Below are 19,616 nucleotides of genomic sequence, written 5' to 3' on the forward strand. Positions count from 1 at the left end.
AAATTGGTGTGGAAAGATGGGATATTCAAACGCCAACTAGAAAAACTAAAACTGATTCCAAATCTCATATTCTACACCAAAATAAATTAAAATAATTAAAATTTTAAAATAATAAGTAAAAAGTTAAGTTCTTTTTAAGCATGACAAGAACCCAAAAGAAAAATCTGATAGGTATAATTAAAGCAAAAACAGAAACAAGCAAACAAAAAATAAAAGTTTCTGAATGTTAAAAAAATCATTAAAGTTGAAAAAATAACAAAATGGGGGAAATACTTATAATGATAAGGACAGAAGGGTAACATTCCTATAAAAAAAATTACAGGAAAAAAATCATCAATGAAGACCTGGGGAAATGACAACCGCTCCCCCTACTCCCGTAGATGATAAATAAACAGGAAAAGACATTGACTTCACTAAAAATTAAATAATTCCAAACATAAGTCACAATATCCGTGGTCTATCTAAACGGAAAAAATTAAAATCAGTCCACAATCAGAGCTGCCAACGGTGTAGAAACACAGGCACTTTATAACTGTTGGGACTGTATGTTGGCACAAACTATCTGAAGTATAGCTGCTGAATTATTCAAATATAAACTGCATGCTTTTCAGCCTGGCAATCCCACCCCTATGAATTCGGTACACAAAGATATATGCATCCACAGGGTTATCATCTGCCATTCTGTCTACAATACTGAAAAATGCGGGGGAAACATTGACATCTTTGCAGTAGGTGAATCACAGTACATAAATAGCATGGAATGGTGATACCAGCTAGTGAGGGCCACCTGGGTGTGTCTCTGCTTAAGCCCACATTGTCACAATACACTGGTAGTTTGAAATTGGCCATGAAGGGAGTCTTTACAAAAATGAAACTGGCAAAAGCTATACATCAGAGCTCTGATCCCCTGCCTACCACCCAAGTTGGCTGTTGAGCATTTATGGGCACATCACTGAAATTGTAATAACCCTTAAAAAGTAGGATGGGCATCTATATTAATCAACACTGCAGGATAAATTATGACACATTCTTCAGAGGCAAAAATAAGCAGGTAGCATAAAAGCCGATATAGTGGGGTCATATTTATATACAAAATGATAAAGTCATATGTGTATACCCATTTTATACACACAGAAAGGGGTGGAAGGAGTCTTCCCCACCATTCTGGAAAGTGGTAAAATTATGGTTAAGGGTAGTCTCTCTCATTTGGTACAGAACCTTGAGCAAGAGCTCGGGCTAGAAGACTGGACTCTGAGTCATGGGCTCAGAGTAAGTGGAGAAAATGTGAGTACTAACCACAAATACGAACAGAAGTCTGCATATGTGGCTGAGAAAATACAGAAGGTGTAAAGGAAAGGCCCTAGCTCAGCATGTAGGTAAATTGCAAGCAAACTGCCCACTGTGCACAAATATCAAAACAATATGCCTGACACTCAGTAGGACCTTGGAAAATACTGATGAACAGATGAATTAATGAAATCTAAGCTACATCTGATGGAGGAGTTGAATTCAATCCCAGTAGAAGAAATATGAACTCCAAGACAATTTGGGAAAATAAGGGACTCATATTACATATACAGTTTCAAATAAATTCACTCATTTTTGTCTACTAATGTTATCCATAAGTTTATCCAGGAAAAGAGCACACTTTCTATATTTTATTCATCATGGCATCGCATAGCGCTCTGCAATGAATAACTGCTCAGTCTTGGGAAGACTCTGATTATCTCCTCAAAGGACAGCTCTTCTAGGATAGTCCTTTTCTGAGGCAACAGAATTTGCATTCCCAACCCATAAGATAACTTTAAAAAGAGAGGGAAAGTTTTGAGGCTTTAGGGGAGCAAATTTTAGATTCAGAATTAAAACCACAGAAGGAGGCATTTCTACCCTGAATTGCATTTAAGCTTGGCCTGGATCCCTCATCTCAGTTGGGCTGAGCAGTTCTAGAAAGGGCCCATATGATTATTTCCATCAGCCAGATTCCTCTGACGACCCAGGGGATGAACGCTCACGCCACCGGGAACTAACCGGAGGAGTGTGTGTGCATGTGCATGGTGTGTGGGCACGTGTGCGTGCGAGTGTGTAGGCACATATGTGCATGTGTGGGGCTATGTGTATGGCTTTCCCCTTCTGATTTTACAAGGAATATATGCTCATTTTAGAAAAACTGGAATATAATAAAAAATATAAAAAAGAAATGGAATCTCACCCTTCAACCCACCACTCCGTGATAAACATTTTGTTAATAAAGTTCTCTTCAGTCTGTTACCAAAAGGTGAAATCACACTATATATACAATTTTATATACAATTGCAATAATCTTACCTTAAGAATTTTTTGTAAACATTAATGACTGTGTATTATTCCATCCTCTGGACCTTAATTAGCCAGGATATGCTAAAATACAATGCAGTAACATGCAACCCTAAAGTCTTAAGAAGCTTAAACCAACAACACTTTGTTCCTTGCTCATGTCCATGCCCATCTCAGGTCAGGGGGGCTATGCTCCAAGCCATTAGCATTTAGGTAGCCAGTCTGCCCCACTGCCTAGAATGTCACAGTTGCTGGGACAAGAGCAAGAAAATTTGGAAAATTGTTTAGTAGCTCTTAAATACCTCAGCCTACCAATGATACACATCCCTTCTGCTCCCATTTCTTTAGTCAAAGCAGTTCACACGGCCACAACTAACATCACAGCCAAAGAAGTGCCATGCCCCCACGTGCTACAGTAGCAAAACCGGTATACGTGTTACCAGCCCTAACAACAACCAGAAGGGCATGCCACAGTTCACACAACCATTCCATGAATGTTGCACTCTGCGATTTTTTTTATAAATATGGTGATCATCAGGGATAAAGCTTTATTTGGGTTTTTATTTAATTCTTTAGAATGAATTCCTAAATGTTACATTACTGGACTAAGGGATATGTCAATTCTTCAGGTTTGCTTTTTGTTTTTTTTTTTTAACTCTTCAGGTTTTGATATCTGTTGTCAAGCCAATTTATACTCCTAAGAGAAAATATAAAAATATCTATCTCAGTGTATACACTGGCACTCAAGTATTGTCTTTTTATAAAATATTTACTAGCTTGATAAGTGAATATGCCATTTCACTTACTTCTATTTGCATATTTTGGGTACTTGGACAGTCAGTAATTTTTCATATATGTGTTATTTATATTTCCTTCTCTTGCAACTGGCCTTCTTATGTCCTTTGTCCATTTTCCTATGAGAAGATCTTGAGTTCTTTTGTTTTTATTTCTGCTGTTTAATTGCCATTGCTTTTCCTGCTTATACATAGAGCACATTACAATGGAATACTACAAAGCAATGACAAAGAACAGATTATTGAAATATGCAACAAGATGGATACATCTCACATCTCAGAGACATAATGTTGTATGAAAGAAGTCAGACAAAATGACAGACAAGATTATGATGCCACTTAACACCTCAAAACAGGGAAAAGCAGTGGTTACCTCTGGGAAAGGTGTACTGACTATGAAGGGGATTCAGGGGCCTTTGGAGGTATTGGGAGGGTTGTACATCTTGATGTGGGTACTGGTTATACAGATCTACACACATATAAAAATCCATGGAGCTGTACATTAGGATTTGTGTACTTTATGTAAGTTATGCCTCAATACAAGACAAAACAACACAATTTTTCAATAAATATTCACAGAGCATGGGCCCTGGAGAGAGAACGGTGAACAAATCAGAAATGATCCTTGCTCTTGTGCAAATTTCCCTCTAGTTAGGGAGACCGAAGGCTAATCAAATGATATAAATACATATGAAGTTATGAACTGGGACAACAGGCCTGAAGGGAAAGACCCCAGTGCCATGGGAGTGTGTAACAGAAGAACTGATCAAATCTGGAGAAGTGACACTCTGAGCAGCGGTGGAGTGAGGGAGAAAGAAGAGCATTCCACGCAGATGGAAGCATGTGCCAAGAACCTGGTGCCAAAGGAGGCGCAGGGTATATTTGCTGGGGAGGAACTTGGGGATGGTGATAGGCGAAGAGTAGTGGTGGCCACTGAGGGGTTTTAAGAAGGAGGATGCCGCACATTTCTAGTTAGAAGACAGCATGGCCACCATGTGGATTTGACAGAGATCAAGTAGATGAGGGAGACTCACTAGGGCACCACCGCAATGTCCAGCCTGGAGGTAGCCCATCTGGGAGGAAAGGCAGGACAACAGAAAGGGAAGGAAGTTATGAAGAACTGCAGGCTGCTCAGATTTTTATGTTTGGCAGAACTAATTCTACCCTCAAACAAGTGTACGAGAGGCAGCAACTTGAGGCGGTTCCAGGGAAAGGGACCCTGGGGCAGGACTGGAGTAGGAGGGACACTTCATTCTGTAAACCCTTTGACATCTTACAAATTCCTAACTCCATGAATGTATTCCTTACTCAAAAATACTTAAAATTTAAAATTTACAATACTCACCCGGGGCCTTCCTTATGTCCTTAATGTTGCCCCTGGAATCTCTGCTGGTGGCGCGCCTTGGAGGCCAAAAGGCGTTTTACACCAGCTCCCCTGCACGCCCGTCCTCATGGGCGACACCAGGGCCCCTGTGTCACGCTCACGTTTCTCACAGATAAGAACACGCTCTAGCTTAGAAATCACCCTATAAGAACTCCCCAAAATAGAAACACGCCTAAAATCTAAAAGACACGTGTGTCTCATTTAAAATACAAAGTTTACCTGACAAAGAAAGAACTTGTAATATTGTAGATTTTCTTTTTTTCTAACTAGCCTACATGAATTTGTAGGAAAAAAAAGAAAAGGGCAGCACTTTAATGAAAACCAAGACAAAAAAGAAAGTTGGTAACTTGGCTCAAAGGACAGTCCTATAAAAACAAGCCGGGTAGTCATATAATTTCCTCATGATTAAGTCAGTGAAATCTAGAGTTGCAGCTGTCCCACAAACTAAAACCATACAAATTTTTAGAAAATGAGTCAATCACAAGATTAAAGTTTCAATTTATAACACTTCTGTGTTTTAGTTACAAAGTCATAAATAAATCCAGCAGGACAGAGAAGGTAAATATTTTCTCAGTTGTTTATGCAGCCGAAGAGGAAAGGAATTTAACGTGCAATTAACCACTTAGGTGTTTTAGATATGTACCATATGGTCTTTGGATTTAAGATAAAGAAAAGCAAAACAAATGTTGTTTTGTTTAATTTAACGTTTGCTTAGCAACATCAAATATTCAAAGCTAGCACAATTTGGGCAGTGCCCTAACCTCCCGGAAGAGGTTTTCCATTTGCAGGAGGACTGTGGCAGAAGAACAGGGAGAAATGTAACTTCTTCCAGAGTGTTAACAAGAAAAAAAAAAAGAGGACCACGCTTTTACCAAATAATTTAAGTTGAATGTTATCTGGAGAGAGAATTATGAACTGTTAAACATCCTGGAACACTAGATCTATTATTTAATAATATATATTTAACACATTAAAAAAAAAGATCTCCTGACATTCTTTTTTTTTTCATTTCTTAGAACAGATTTATTTTATTTTTTTAACTTTTTTTATTAATTAAAAAATTAACAAACAAAACATTAAGAGATCATTCCATTCTACATATACAATCGGTAATTCTTAATATCATCACATAGTTGAATATTCATCATTTCTTAGAACATTTGCACCAATTTAGAAAAAGAAATAAAAAGACAACAGAAAAAGAAATAAAACGATAACAGAGAAAAAAAAGATTATACATACCATACTCCTTACCCCTCGCTTTCATTTACCACTAGCATTTCAAGCTAAATTTATTTTAACATTTGTTCCCCTAATTATTTATTTTTATTCCATATGTTCTACTCTTCAATTTCCTTAGTGTGATTTGTTATTTTTTTGCTGGCGTCTAGGCATTTAATTACCTTCATTAGTTTATTCTGGAGATTGCTTTCACTTCTTTTATCTAGGGTTTTCTTGCTGGATGAAGTTGTTGTCTATCTGTTCTTTGACATTCTGTTCAGCTTTATCTGGACCTTTAGCTTAGGTTTTGTTTAACAGAGGAGAATTTTTCAGTTCTTGTTTTCTTGTTTCTTGCCCTGCTTGTGTGGTACCTTTCCACCCCACACACTTAGGAGGGTCTGCTTAGATATTATAGACCCCAGCCAGATTTTCCCAGACCAAACTGGCCTCCTATCAGGAGGAAAGAGTCACCTGCATCGGTTTTCCCTGAGCATGAGACCCAGCAGGTTGAAAGACTTTCCTGTGAAGTCTCTGGACTCGGTTTTTCTTATCCTGCCCAGTATGTGGCGCTTGTCTGACTGCAGGTCCCACCAGCATAAGATGATGTGGTACCTTTAACTTTGGCTGGGGGTTTGTTGGAGACAGAGGAGAGGTTGTAGGCTGGTTTTAATGGCTTCAAATTACCAAGCCCTGGGGTTTGAATTCCTTGATGGAGGAATTCCACTTGGGTGGGCCTTCACCCCTCCCCTGGGGAAGGCACAGGCTCCAGATAAGCCCCCAAAAGAGCTCACTTCTGCCTATGCCTGGGGCAGTTGCAGCCTGAAAAGTCCTGCCACTGTATCCAGAGGCAGTCAAGCCTTTGTAGATACACAGCCACAAAAACCTGTTTCCTTCTTTTTTTCCCCCTTTTTCTGTCAGTCCTGCCCCCTTGGTGCCGGGGCAAAAATGAGCACCCTCCACTTTGATCGGGTTCACCTAAAAGCTGGGGGCCTATTTTTAGTAGTCAGAATTTGTTAATTAGTTCCACAATTGGCGTTTGATTGTGCCCAGTCACTGCTGCTGGTAAGTCCTTTCCTTTCCCTTCTGGGAAGCGGCCTGTGGGGGAGGGGCGCTGGCCACCGCAGCTTTGGGAACTCACGGTTTTGGGGGGTGCTCGCAGCCGGTCCAGCTGGTCCAGACTGGGGTACACTGTGTGTCTGTTCACTGACGAGGCCCCAGGAGCTATTCTGTACTGTTTCTGGTTATTTAGCAGTTGTTCTGGAGGATGAACTAAAATGCGCACGTTGTTAAGCCGCCATCTTGACCCGGAAGTCCTCCTGACATTCTTTAAGTCAGCATCTGAACAAGCGTGCGGCAAGAACAGCAAAGGTCCAAAGCAAGCCTCAGGTTGTTCTATCACGCCTCCGATGCAATCACGGTTTCTCTTCCCAGCCTTTCTTTAAAAAGAACTAATTAGAAAAACTCTGAGTGCCATTTTAGGCTGGATGGTGGAAATCATTTACTAGATAATCAACTTTTATCTTCACATCTGATCACTGATTCAAAGTAAAAGCCTTTAAAATGAAATCATTAATACCTGATGATTAAGGTTAATAAGGTTTGACAAAATTTTATAACAATTGAAACATATTGTGAAATCTCCTACAAAATCTTTAAAATGTATATTTAAATCAAAAAATATAAAAACATAATTTTTAATCTGCCTGAATGCTCCAAGGGCGCATATCTACATGTATCTCTCTCTCTCTCTCTCTTTGCACACACACTCACACACTCTTACATATGTACACTAAAGAAAGAAGTTCTTCAGAACTGACTATCAACTGAAGAGGAAAGAAAACGAACTCTAGTATAATTAAATCAAACTTTAACACCCAAATATTAGGTAGCCAGGCCTCTTCCTCACAGAGGGTGTTTTTCTTTTTCTTCTTGAGACGATTAAAAAACACAACAACACCCCCCCATAGTAAGTAAACACAGCACTGGTGTCCTCCAGATCTCTCTGGACAGCCCAGCAAGCTTCTGCAGCCCTCCTCCTGCCCTGCACGCGGTCAAAGGGTCGGCTCGGAAGTGAATCGGAAGGAGCGCGCAGTATAAACAACTGGACTTGCCACTGGGTGCACACTGGTGAGCTAGTGGCTGCCCTCCCTGCACACAGAATCATAAAGCAATGACTCTGTTCCGAAGATCTGGCAATTGCAGCACAGAAAGCCCTCATATTACACACAAATTGTATTCTAAAAGTTCCTTTATTAGTCTGCCATTTGAGCACGCAGAACACAAAGCCAAGATAAATGTTCTGTAAAGGATGGTTACTTTCCAAGCCACCCCACAGCCAATGTAACCCTAAAATAACAGAAAAGAGCAGAGCATGATACTGCTGTGGTTGTGGTAGGAGAAACGAAAAAGAAAATATGTTAAAATCTTGATTTTTGCTAGTACTTGAAAAGAGACTGTTCTAATTAGATCTTCTCTAACCACACTGCGAGATCCAGTCCGTGCCCCTGGACGGACACCTCCTCCCGCCCAAGGCCTAAATAGTCCTCTGGGTCTTCTCCTGGATTCTCCTCCGTGTCCCTCAGTGAACTCTCCTGGTCAGGGCTGTCCATTACCACAGATTGCGGTACTTACAGCTAATGGATCTCTAGCCTCCAAATACTTTCTGGGCTTCAAACTCCTTTATCTGACAGCCGCTGGCAGGCATCTCCACGTGGACATTCCATGTTCACGACCCCTGCCACCTGCCATCTCCATCCCCACGCCTCCTGCTGGTCACCACCTCCCAAGCTAGCAGACCCCAAACACCCAGGCCTGCTGGAGAGCCCTTTCCTGAGCCTCTTAACCCACTCTTCTTTCTACTCTGCCTAGCTGTGCTCTCTTTTTGTTTGACCTCCCAGCCCACCCAGTGCTGTGGCCATGTACGCCTGGGTGAACGCTCGCTGATCAAAGGAGAAGGTATGGACGGCACATGAGCAGGGGGTGAGGGGAAAATGCAAGCACCTGAGGAAACACAAAATATACCTCTTTCTCCTGAATATTTCAGGTAAGGCATCTCCCTCTGGAAATGAAAAACCTTGGTCCCAAGGTACATATGACACAATCTGGATCACGTGACTTAACAGAATGTCACAACTTCTTTAAATTTCATCTTCAGTCCATGTGCTTACAACTCACAGCAATTTGAAAGATGCAAGAAAATCTGCTCAACAATGAAATGTTCAACACAACAATAAATCAATTAATGCATAGGCATCCAAAACACAGCCATTTCTAATACAGTTTCTAAGGGAGTCAAGGACTCTTAAACCTATTTTATTCTCAACTACATCCTCAATTAGATGAGGCATTAGACAGTGACTAGGACACAGTAGACACTTAATAAATATAAGATAAAGAATATATAAATTGGGATTTGGAAATAGTTTTCTTTAGCCCAAATAAACAGAAGCAGTGTTAGTTTTTAATGTGTCTGACTGAACTGAGTACTATTTTCAGCTGTTTTGTTTTTTCTAATAACAAGGCATGTGAGAGATGGAAAACTATACTTAATGTAAAATAATTGAAATGTACATGACTTTTGTATAAATTTAGACTTAACAGAAGCAAGTCTTAATAGAAATCTGTCTCCAGGAGCAATGGCCTTTTAAAAAATGATACAACTTGAGCATGTTGCAGGAAATCAGGTATATGCCCAAATATTCCTCAGTGAATCTCAACAAAAAGATCTGTAGGTAAGAAATGTGTAGAGACTATATAAATCCCATCTACTCTACCTCAGGTAAATTGTGATAACTGGAGTGCCACTTTTAATTTAATGTAACACTGTACCACTCTAATAGGAAAGCTTGTTGCTGGATACAAAAATGAAATACATATGTAAAATGAATACTACTCACAAGGAGATGCTGTCTTTTCCTATTCTTAGTTGGTATTTGTTCTAATAAGAAACATAACCAAATAACATATCTTCCACTCCTAGCAATGGCTTTCCTAAAACAATTCTTTTATGTTATCTTTAGTCAAGTTTTATACTAGAAAGATGGTAAATTTCAAATTACATACTGAGAAGAAAGAGATGACTTCACACATATTATTATACTATTTCATGAAGTAAAGACTAACTGTAGCTCAGAACTGTTTTATTCCTGTGAACATTACTATTTTCAATTTGAGGTCGGTAAATGACAAACAAAGTCTCTGGCAGCAAGATTTATTCAGAGAACACTGTTATTTAGGAAACAGCATGTGTGAGACCCAGCTTTACCACCAAAATTCACAAATCTATGAAATCAGTTCATAACACTGAAATACAGTTTCCTCAAAACAAATCAAAATGTAGTTTTAATTAGCATTCTCGTTTGCTACTGAGGTCTTTTTATGTGGTTTATTCCATGTCCATGCCTTCTGCCTATTCAGAGCACGTTATAAACAGATCCTTTTTCTTTTTCCAGTTTGCATGTTGAAAATGTCTCCTTCCAGTATGTAGCTTTTCTTTTCACAATTTCACATATTTACTGATGAACATAAGTTTTTAATCTGCATGTAGTTGAATATATTCGTCTACCAATTTTAAGGTTAATATGTTTGTATTTTATGTATATGATATAGTATAACATATTCTGAGGAACTATAAAAAAGACTCATAATCAGCACAAAAAACTAAAAAAAGATAAAATATTTTTAAGACATATAATAAAGCTATCCTGCTCCATTATTGTCTAAAAAATAAAGTTTTGCTTTTCACGTTTGGGTCTTAAATCCATTTATTTTTTGTATGCTGTGTAAATAGAGACCAAAAAAAAATTCCATAGGGATCAATCACCATAGTACCATTTTAAACAGTCCATTCTTTGCCCACAGATACACATGCCACCGAGATTAAATTCCAGAGTCCATAAGTATGCTGAATCTGCTTTGGGCTCTTTCTATCCACACAACAGTGTTTCACCGCCTTAATTACTACAGCTTTGTCTGAATCCTCAAGCCTATCATGCAAGTCCACCAACTTCCTGCTGTTCTCAAAACTGCTCTTTTGATTCTTGGATCATTGCTCCTCAATGCAAAATTGTACAATTAACTTATAATGTTCAAACAAACAAACAAATATTATTACATTGCCATTACACTGAATGTATAGACTAATCAGAGGAAAATCAACATCTTTTTTATATTGAGTCTTCCTATTCACAAAAATGAACAGTTCTTTCCTTGGGATTTAAAAATATCTTTCAGTAAAGTGTTTATCATTTTCTACATAGCAATTATACACATCTTTTTTTTTTCTTTCAGATATTTTAGTAGGTACCTCATTTTTCATTGACATATGGCATCTTGAAATTTCTTTTTTTTTATTTCCAGTGTTGTTGCTGGTAAATGGAGATGGAATTGGTTTTTTGTATATTGATGGCTTATACAGAAAATTTGCTGACCTCTCATTAATTTTAATAATTTTTCTGTAGATAACTTGATTTTCTCCACAGATAATCAACTATCTGCAAATAATGACAGTTTCGTTTTTTCCTTTCCAGTGCTTATATCTACTATTTGTTTTCCTTGTCTTACTATCATGATGCATGTTGCATTGAAGAATTCCAAAGGGCATTCTGGGTCTGATTATTTTGGCAGGAATGTTTGTTATAAGTTTAATGAATGAGAAAATGCAGAAGTGTCTGAACAGAAACAGTAGGATATACATGCAAATCAAAACAAACTCCCACATTAAAAAAAAAAGACTTAAAATAATGTCTATCTTCTCAAAATGTAGCTATGCTTCTTCTAAAGATATCTGCTTAAAAATTATACTTAGAGCTGTGGATACTGACCACGAGCAGGAAAGTGAATCCTGAGGAAGAGACAAATGTTTACATTTTCTAAAAAGGAAGCGGGACAAGGGTAATGGCCTGGATAACATCACCCTCCTTTGAAATTCAAAATGATTTACTGAGAGTGATTCAGAATTCGGTTGCCACTGCTACCTCATCTCTGTATATTTAATTGCACACGGAAGAAACCTGGCTGTTATGAACATGGGAGTTCCTTCTGAAGAGGCACAGTTATAGCATTGTAAGACTTAAAGAAAGGCAGGGGGCAAGCAGTTCAGCTGTTTTGCAGCTTTGGGAAGCATCCCAGTTCCTCTTAATTTTGGTCTTTCCATATCTTTATCACTTAACTACTCATGTTCTAATTACATAGAATTTAAGGCATATACATTTTTTAAATAAGCAAAGAGGAATATAACAAGTGCAAAAAACACAAAAATACAAATGCATGACAGTGAGATAAACTAAATGGAAAAAACCTATTAAAATCAAGGCAATTGGTGTTGTTTATTCCACAAATGAACAGATTATTATTATTTCTACAAATATTCACTAATTTGAATAATCAAGAGCTCAACAGGATAGTATTAAAGCAATAAATTATATGAAAGATCAAAAAAGGTAGTTAGTATGTTAGTATTTATATATCGAGAACAGATGGCATGCTTAGATTTCTAAGACAATCAAAAACTATTGATAAGGAGTATTTTATGAAGATAAAATACCTTGTTACTTTTCTTGTTTGGTAATATGAACTAGTCCCATGCATATGTGAGTGTCTGGACCCAAAGATACAGTGGAAGACTGTAGTTTTCCTGAAAAACTTAGCCTCTTAGTACAAATCTTCTGATACAAAATGTTGTAACGAATAAAACCACCTTACATTTATTCTGCACTTCACAGTTTACAGAGCACTTTCAAATGAGCTATCTTTCTACTGAACTGGCTACACCAAAGGATAGAAACCTGGACCTACTGGGAACCACCATGCCCTGCCGATGCAGAGAAGCCAGCCTGAGAATGAGACAAATCCAGAGAAAAAAAGAGCTAAGAAATGGGAGTGTCAGAGATTTCTAACAATATTACTTGCAACCTAGTTCCTACTTCCCTGGAGCCAGATATACCACTGGACTTCTCAGTTATGAGACGCAATAAATTCCCTTTTCTGCTTAACTCAATGAGTTGGTTTCTAGCACCTGCAACTGAAAGAGTCCTGAATGGTATAAAAGTGTTAGTCATTTCTAACTGCAATAGCCAATACTCCTTCCACTATCCCCAGCTTCTTTTAGGAACCTTGGCGTAAATTGAGAAGCTTGACTTTAGAAGTCAGTTTTCAATACCAACACAATTACTTAAACCTGAATGATCTTAGACAATTCATTATCTCTCTCAGAGTCCAAATATATATATATATATATATATTTGTCAAGACATTTAGATAGCTTCTGGCACCTAGTCAAGTACTCAATAAAAGATACCAATCCTTCTGCTCTCTCTCCTAAGGGTTGTGGTGAGATAAGAGAGGTAAAACATCTATTATGATTCCTAGTACAGAGGAAGGTATCAAATAAATGTTCATTCTCCTGGCAATGGAAATGGTTAGGGATGAATGATTATCTTCATCTTATACTACTAGCCACTTTTCTCATCACAAAAAAATAACTAAGAAGAATATCCACTAACTTCAATTGTATCTTTCTGCTCTCACTTTCCCAGAAGTCTAATAAACACTGCCTTCAAGGAGACAATAAAACATGTGTAAGTGAATGTTCAGAGATATTAAAGGAGAGACTTCTAGTATTTGCTCCAAGTTGTGAAATTGCAACATAAATGTAAGGATTTCAAGTTCTCCACGGGAGAATGTGATCGCAGCCCACTCAACGCTAGCAGATACACAAACCATACAAATGGACATAACAGGGTTAAAAGGTAGGACTCACAGTGTTTGGAACATATGGTACGCCATAAAACTTCTCCTGGGTTTCCTTAAGAATGTCTGTGGTTGAACTCCTTAGGGGATGCTTCCCATGGTAGATTTGATCCAAAGTAGCATAAAAGACCTGGACAGATGAAACCATCTATTTAGTTTGGGTAGTCTATCCTCCTATCTAAGATGTGGTAGACCAAAACTGTTACCCATGCACCAGAATAGTCATTATAAATCAGAGGTGAAAACATCCACAGTTATAAATACATATGGCTTCAGATGTATTTCATACCACATTTAGGACTCTGTTAATGATGAAAGGGAATGCGCTCAACCTTTCCACAATTATAAAAGCTAAAGAATTCTCAACTTTATCCATAAGGCACTCTTTATGTACAACAGAGCATATTCTCTTCGCAATGTAAGTGGCTTATAACCACAACAGTGGAATTGTACCAATATATATTTATATATAGTTGGAAATGTGAAAAAGTAAAGAGTCGCAATTTAGACCCCCTGGAATCTAACAAATCATGTTTGATTTCTTCCCAGAATCCTGATATATCTTAAATGAAAGAAATGAAATGATCAGAATCCTACTTTTGTGATGAGAGGTGAAGGAACATTAAATCAGTGGGGTGGGGGTAGGAAAGAAACAGCAGTCTGGCATCTGGTGAGGACAGATGTTACAAAGAATTTTAATGCAGCTGTTGGAGAGTTTAGAGCCCGGGCCAAGTCAGACTCCAGCACCTGGTTTCAGGAAGTACAAAGGAAGCAGCTGCTGTGTGGGGGCAAGACTAGCTCAGCGAAGTGCCCAGGAGAGAAAGATCACTCACCTTTGAACATGGGATACAGACCACTGAAACATAATAGGAGAAGAAAGCACTAAAAAGAAAAATTGGACATGCATTCTACAGCTTACAAAGTACTAAAAACAAAATTACGCATATAAGACCCTAAAGTAAAAAAAATGCTTTTTTGGTTGAAACATTTGACTTGAATATTAACAATGCTTGGAGTTTACCTAATGCAAAAAAGTAGAAGATGTTTTATTTTCGAGGAAAAATGTTGATGTGCAAATATGCCTTTGATATATATCTTTCTGATTTGGAAATGGAATTTGTGGAGAATGTGCAGCTGTTGACCAGAAAGAAGTCAGGATTAGTTTGGATAAAAGAAAAAATTTAAATGACCTCTAGCTTCTGGCTTCATCTAGATATAGAATTATGGTTCTAAATTATAAACTCATGTTTAAACCTTTCCTGGAAAACTGCAGAGATTTCCCAAATATAAATATTCTTTTACTCTAACTGGTAATCTAAACATATAGCTAAATACAGCTCTTTCAGCTCAATATTCTGCAATGACTAATAATGCATAAAGATAATCAGAGAAGCCAGAGTTATTCATCCAGGTCCTGTCTTTATTCTACCAGAGTAAACCACCAGGAAGTGAAACTCTTCAATTCTAGCCTCAAATGAGGTGTTTCAGGTCTCAATCTATAAACAAATCAAAAGTTTCACTTTTTCAATAATTCCTTTCACAAATGACGTAAACATGGAAGGACTTTTCTAAATTGTAAAAACAGAGCAAAATAGATTAAATGCGCATTTATCTCTTGCTTCTTGCTGATAAACCAAACTGTTTCACAGCCATGAGCCATTCGCCCACCCAGAGAGTTAGGCATTCCTCGGACCAAGAGCCTTGGAGCCACAGAAAAATAAGGAGGCCATCTTTTAAATTATGCATAGAAAAAAAGGGCACAATTTTAAAAACACTGTGCATAGCCTCTCAGAAGTTCCTTCCCAACCCTGCTGTCCCCATTATACGGGGGATTTCTGTGCACATTAAGGCTGGGCATGAGCAGCTTCGCTGGCAGGAATTTCCTTCACTCTTTTCTCTTTTTTTGGGTTGTCCTTCTGGAGGATGGGAGGGCGGAAAAGGTCATTTTTCATTTTAAAAGAAAATTACTGGAAAAATTATTCAACAAGAAAGCCACACACAGACTTTTAAAAAGGCTGGGATTCTACAACAGATATTGGCAAATCAAAAGAATGTTGCCAAGTAATGTTAATACTTTAAGATAATTTGGAAATCCTTATCTCAAGGATAAATAAAGTTAAATAAGGTAAATCAAAAGTAAATCATGAGTTTTGTCTAAATTAAGCATTTTTTTCACTGAAATATATCTTAAGGTACAAAGGAAAAAATAAAGCTGATTTATTACTTTCCAAGGACTGAATTTTACAAAATGACAGTGTGATTAAATAATGTTTATGCTCTAAAACAGGTAACTAGATCATAATAAAGTGAATATTGCCTTAGATGAAAGATGAAAGTTTAGGCTTTGTTTACATAACTCTCAAGAATCTGAGGAAGAGTAAGAATTCCATAAACAAGCTCAGTAACTATAAAATCTAGACAACTGGGATTATATGGACCTGACACCCAGATGGTTCACACAATTTTTCTAGTTTTAATCTGAAAACCTGGAAAATTGGTTTTGAATATTATCTAGTACTATTTAAACTATTCAAATATTATCTAGTACTCTTTAAACTTATTTAAAATAGTTATTACTATTTAAACTTTACATCTGAAACATGAAATTAAAAAAATACAAAGTGATTAAATATATACAACTGGGTTTGACTTCTAACTTGGTTGCTAACAAAATGTGTGATTCAGCAAGCTTTGATTTTCCTGAGTGAAAATGGGAACGAATCTTATTTAACATCTACCTAGGTAAGGACAGTACGAGGACTGAATGAGTCCATTCTGGTCAAGTTCTTTGAACTCAGATGAAAGCTGTTTTAGAACATAATTATTATAATAAATATGTAGAACTGGCAAGAATTTAAAGTTATATATTTATTTTGGATAATTACTCTGGAAAACTTCAGAACTAAGGTACGTACATACCTGAAGTTGCATATCAGCTGCAGCACAAACCTTTTTAGATTCACAAAGACGAGACACCATATGTTTTGGCAGTGGCTGGAAAAACAAAAGAATATATATACATATTCTTTTATATGTATATACATATATATATATATATATATATATATATATATATATGAGTGAACAACCTAATACCCACTTCACTGCACCCTATATTTATGAGCCAGGAAATTAAAAGAGAACATCAAATGAAAACTAGAATTTTTATCACAGTTTAGAAAATAATTATAACTTTAAATACTTTAGTTGACAAGACAACAAAGATAAAGATAATCTATTTAATTTTAAGAAGTGGCAACTTGTCAAACGGGTTGGTACATGAAAAGGCAGGATTGTAGGGCACAAAGATAGTGAACATTATTTGAAACCTCAAAGTTAATACTTTTTTCTGTTCCTTTGTTACCTATGACTATCTGTTAAAGTGCTCTCTTTTCAAGTCACACAATAATAGAACTAAAAGATTAAAATGTCAAGAAATATACTATAATTCATGGTGCCAGCCGAGACTAAAGCTGAATTTATATTCCAACAAATAACCATGACAATTGCATATTCTTTTATTTACCAACCTGAAAAAAAATTTAGTGTTTTATATACAGTCTAACGCTCCTCTATGATTCAAGGCTTCCTCTATTAGACAAATTAGGCTTAATCCTATAGTATCATCAATTTTTGCAGAAATAAGCTAATAATGGAACTGAAGAGGTATATTCAACCTTACTTACCTATCTTTAAGATCATCAATACTGACTTCTCGATAAAAGCTATACTTGACACAATTTTTACAAATCTATTTTTAATCCAAATTGAAGGAAAGCCCCTCTAAAAAAGAAACAAATTGCATAACAGACCCATGGCAGGTTATCAGTCCTATAGTTGTATAAACTGACCCCTGGTGAATGATAATGTGAGCTGTGTGCTGGAACGGAGAGCTAGTAACCTCTGTATCTGCAGGGTATAGACAATGTCTGGTACACAGCAGGCACAATAAGTAATTATTGAATGAATGAATGAATGTTAAGAATGGTTTCTTAAATGGATGGCTACCGTAGTATTTGATGAAGGCTCAGAGAGAACAATTCAGTGGCCTTTTCTTTGTTCTTTCTGTTTGGCTATAAGAAAACAAAGCAGGCAGAAAAGGCGATTCTAAATGGTTAAGACATGGTCTGAAGGAAGCTGTACAGTATAAATCCTGATACAAGGAAAAGGCCTAGGGCTTTCTGATACTAGAGGTACTCATCATGTTAAGAAAGAAAACTTTGCTCAAATGGGATTTCAAAAATAAGTCAATAAGTAGTTAGGTAGTATCTGCCAATAGTGATATTAAAATATTCAGATCTTCCTTTATATTGTTGGCAGGATTAAACTCCAAATTTAGGAGTCATATTCTAATACATATGTAGTAGTCACATTTTCACACATAAAAAATGTCTAAGTGGAAGGATAGTACTTTCTCATTTTATCTGGGAAAGGCGTGTGTTAAGTGCTAGAGAAAGAAAATGGTGAGCAGATGCTCCCAAAAGATTTACAGGTTAGCATTACCCATCTAATCACAACTTGAAAAGGGCTACAAACGATCCTAAATGCTAGGAAGGAAAAGCAGTGCTGGAAGGTATGAGAGCAGGTCAGATGGGGCCGTAAAATCCGCAAAGTGAAGGGGAGCAGCAGCCGGGGCATGTGCACAGAGCAAGGGGAGCAGGCAGAGCGGGGGCAGCGCTGAGGCTGCTGGGCTGGGCCAGGCCAGGTCCTACAGGGCAGTGGAGGCTGGGCCGAGGAAGGGTGCTGCTCACGTCCTCCCCTACAACGGTTGAAGTAAGAAAGTGTCCGGATCAGACTTGTGTTTTAAAAAGATCCTGTCGGCTGCAGTGCAGATATTGGATACGAAGAAGGGCTGAAGAAAGAAATGCTGATGGTAAAGAACCATGGAGGGGACACAAATTAACAATGTGGAAACGAGAAGAGCTATTGTGAGCACAAGGTTCCTGAGAGGGTGGGAAGAAACGATATTCAGATGACAGGTGGGAGGATGGCATCAGTCAAAGGGACAGGTGGAAAAAGATGCCAGTAGGTTTACAGATTCAACAAGGGGACATTTGGGGGTCACCCATTTGACAGTGTGTTCTGTGTGAGGTCAGAGAGGAAGCTGTTTGAGAGGGAGCTGGATTCAGAGGGTGAAGGCAATTACAGAAAGGAGCAGAGAGTAAGCCGATCCACTGGAAAGGACAGAGTTGCCCCAGGGAGACCAATGTGCCCTGGAGTGTGATTTTTCTGCTCTGGGCTCCCTGTTTCCCTGCAGGCACAAAGCAGGTGGACAAGGGACTCCAAGGTAGAGAAGGAGGCAAGGCAAACCCCCAGTGGGGGAGGGAGGAGGGAGGAAAGAAAATGGAATGAGAGGACTGGAGAAGCAAGCAGACATCGGGGCAGACAGTTGTGGCAAGGAATCTTTGAAGGGTTTACTATTTCCACTCTGTAGATAATTACACAGAGGGAAATTCCAAGTATTAGATCTAAGAGCCAAACCCAATATACTCTTTTCCATTTTAAAGTAGCTCGTTTACTTAGAGGCCCAATCTCTTAGAGGTGGAAACCTATACAGGAAGAGCAAACATTAAAGGGACGAATTTAATGAGGCTTAATTCTGTCTTTCTCAGGCTTACAATAAAACAGAAGATGTAAAGAAAAAAGAGCATGCAAGACTGAGGGTAACTGAAAATAGTATATAAAAAATTATGTATTCAAGGCCTGCTACACACACTGCAACAAATACAAAGAACATCTGAACATAAGAATGCAATTACAATCCTAATAGAATAGCTCAAAGAACAGAGACTTAACCCATCAAATCACAAGTTAAATAATGCATTTAATGTGTGTGGTGCAAATATAGAATATATGCTATTTTTAACTTTTAATCTAATTTGGTTGTCAACTAGAATTAGTCAATGTATTTTAGCTATTGGAGTAGAGTTATATATTTATTCCTTTAGAAAGCATCTCTTATTTTGATAAAAGAGCAAAAATCAAAACAAATACCAAACTTAAATACCATACAAATTGATTTTCTTTTTAAGTTGTATGTAGAACTGTTTTTTTCATAAAAAACAATACTTAAAAGTTAATTTTAAACTTTGAAATTAGAAAAATGTTTCCTCGTCAACATTTCCTTCTGTAAACATCACTCTACAAATCAGTCA

General features: G+C 37.6%; 1 protein-coding gene across 1 annotated transcript in view; it reads right to left on the reverse strand.

Annotated features, from left to right (window-relative positions):
• MIPEP (mitochondrial intermediate peptidase) overlaps positions 1–19,616 on the reverse strand; it is a 208,707-nt gene that overhangs the window by 54,329 nt on the left and 134,762 nt on the right. The window contains exons 15-16 of the mRNA XM_077158849.1: positions 16,381–16,455; positions 13,472–13,591 (exon numbers count right to left, since the gene is read on the reverse strand). Coding sequence (XP_077014964.1) covers positions 13,472–13,591; positions 16,381–16,455 — 195 coding nt within the window. The remainder of the gene's footprint in view (positions 1–13,471; positions 13,592–16,380; positions 16,456–19,616) is intronic.

Source organism: Tamandua tetradactyla, chromosome 4, assembly GCF_023851605.1.
Source record: "Tamandua tetradactyla isolate mTamTet1 chromosome 4, mTamTet1.pri, whole genome shotgun sequence".
Taxonomy (NCBI): domain Eukaryota; kingdom Metazoa; phylum Chordata; class Mammalia; order Pilosa; family Myrmecophagidae; genus Tamandua; species Tamandua tetradactyla.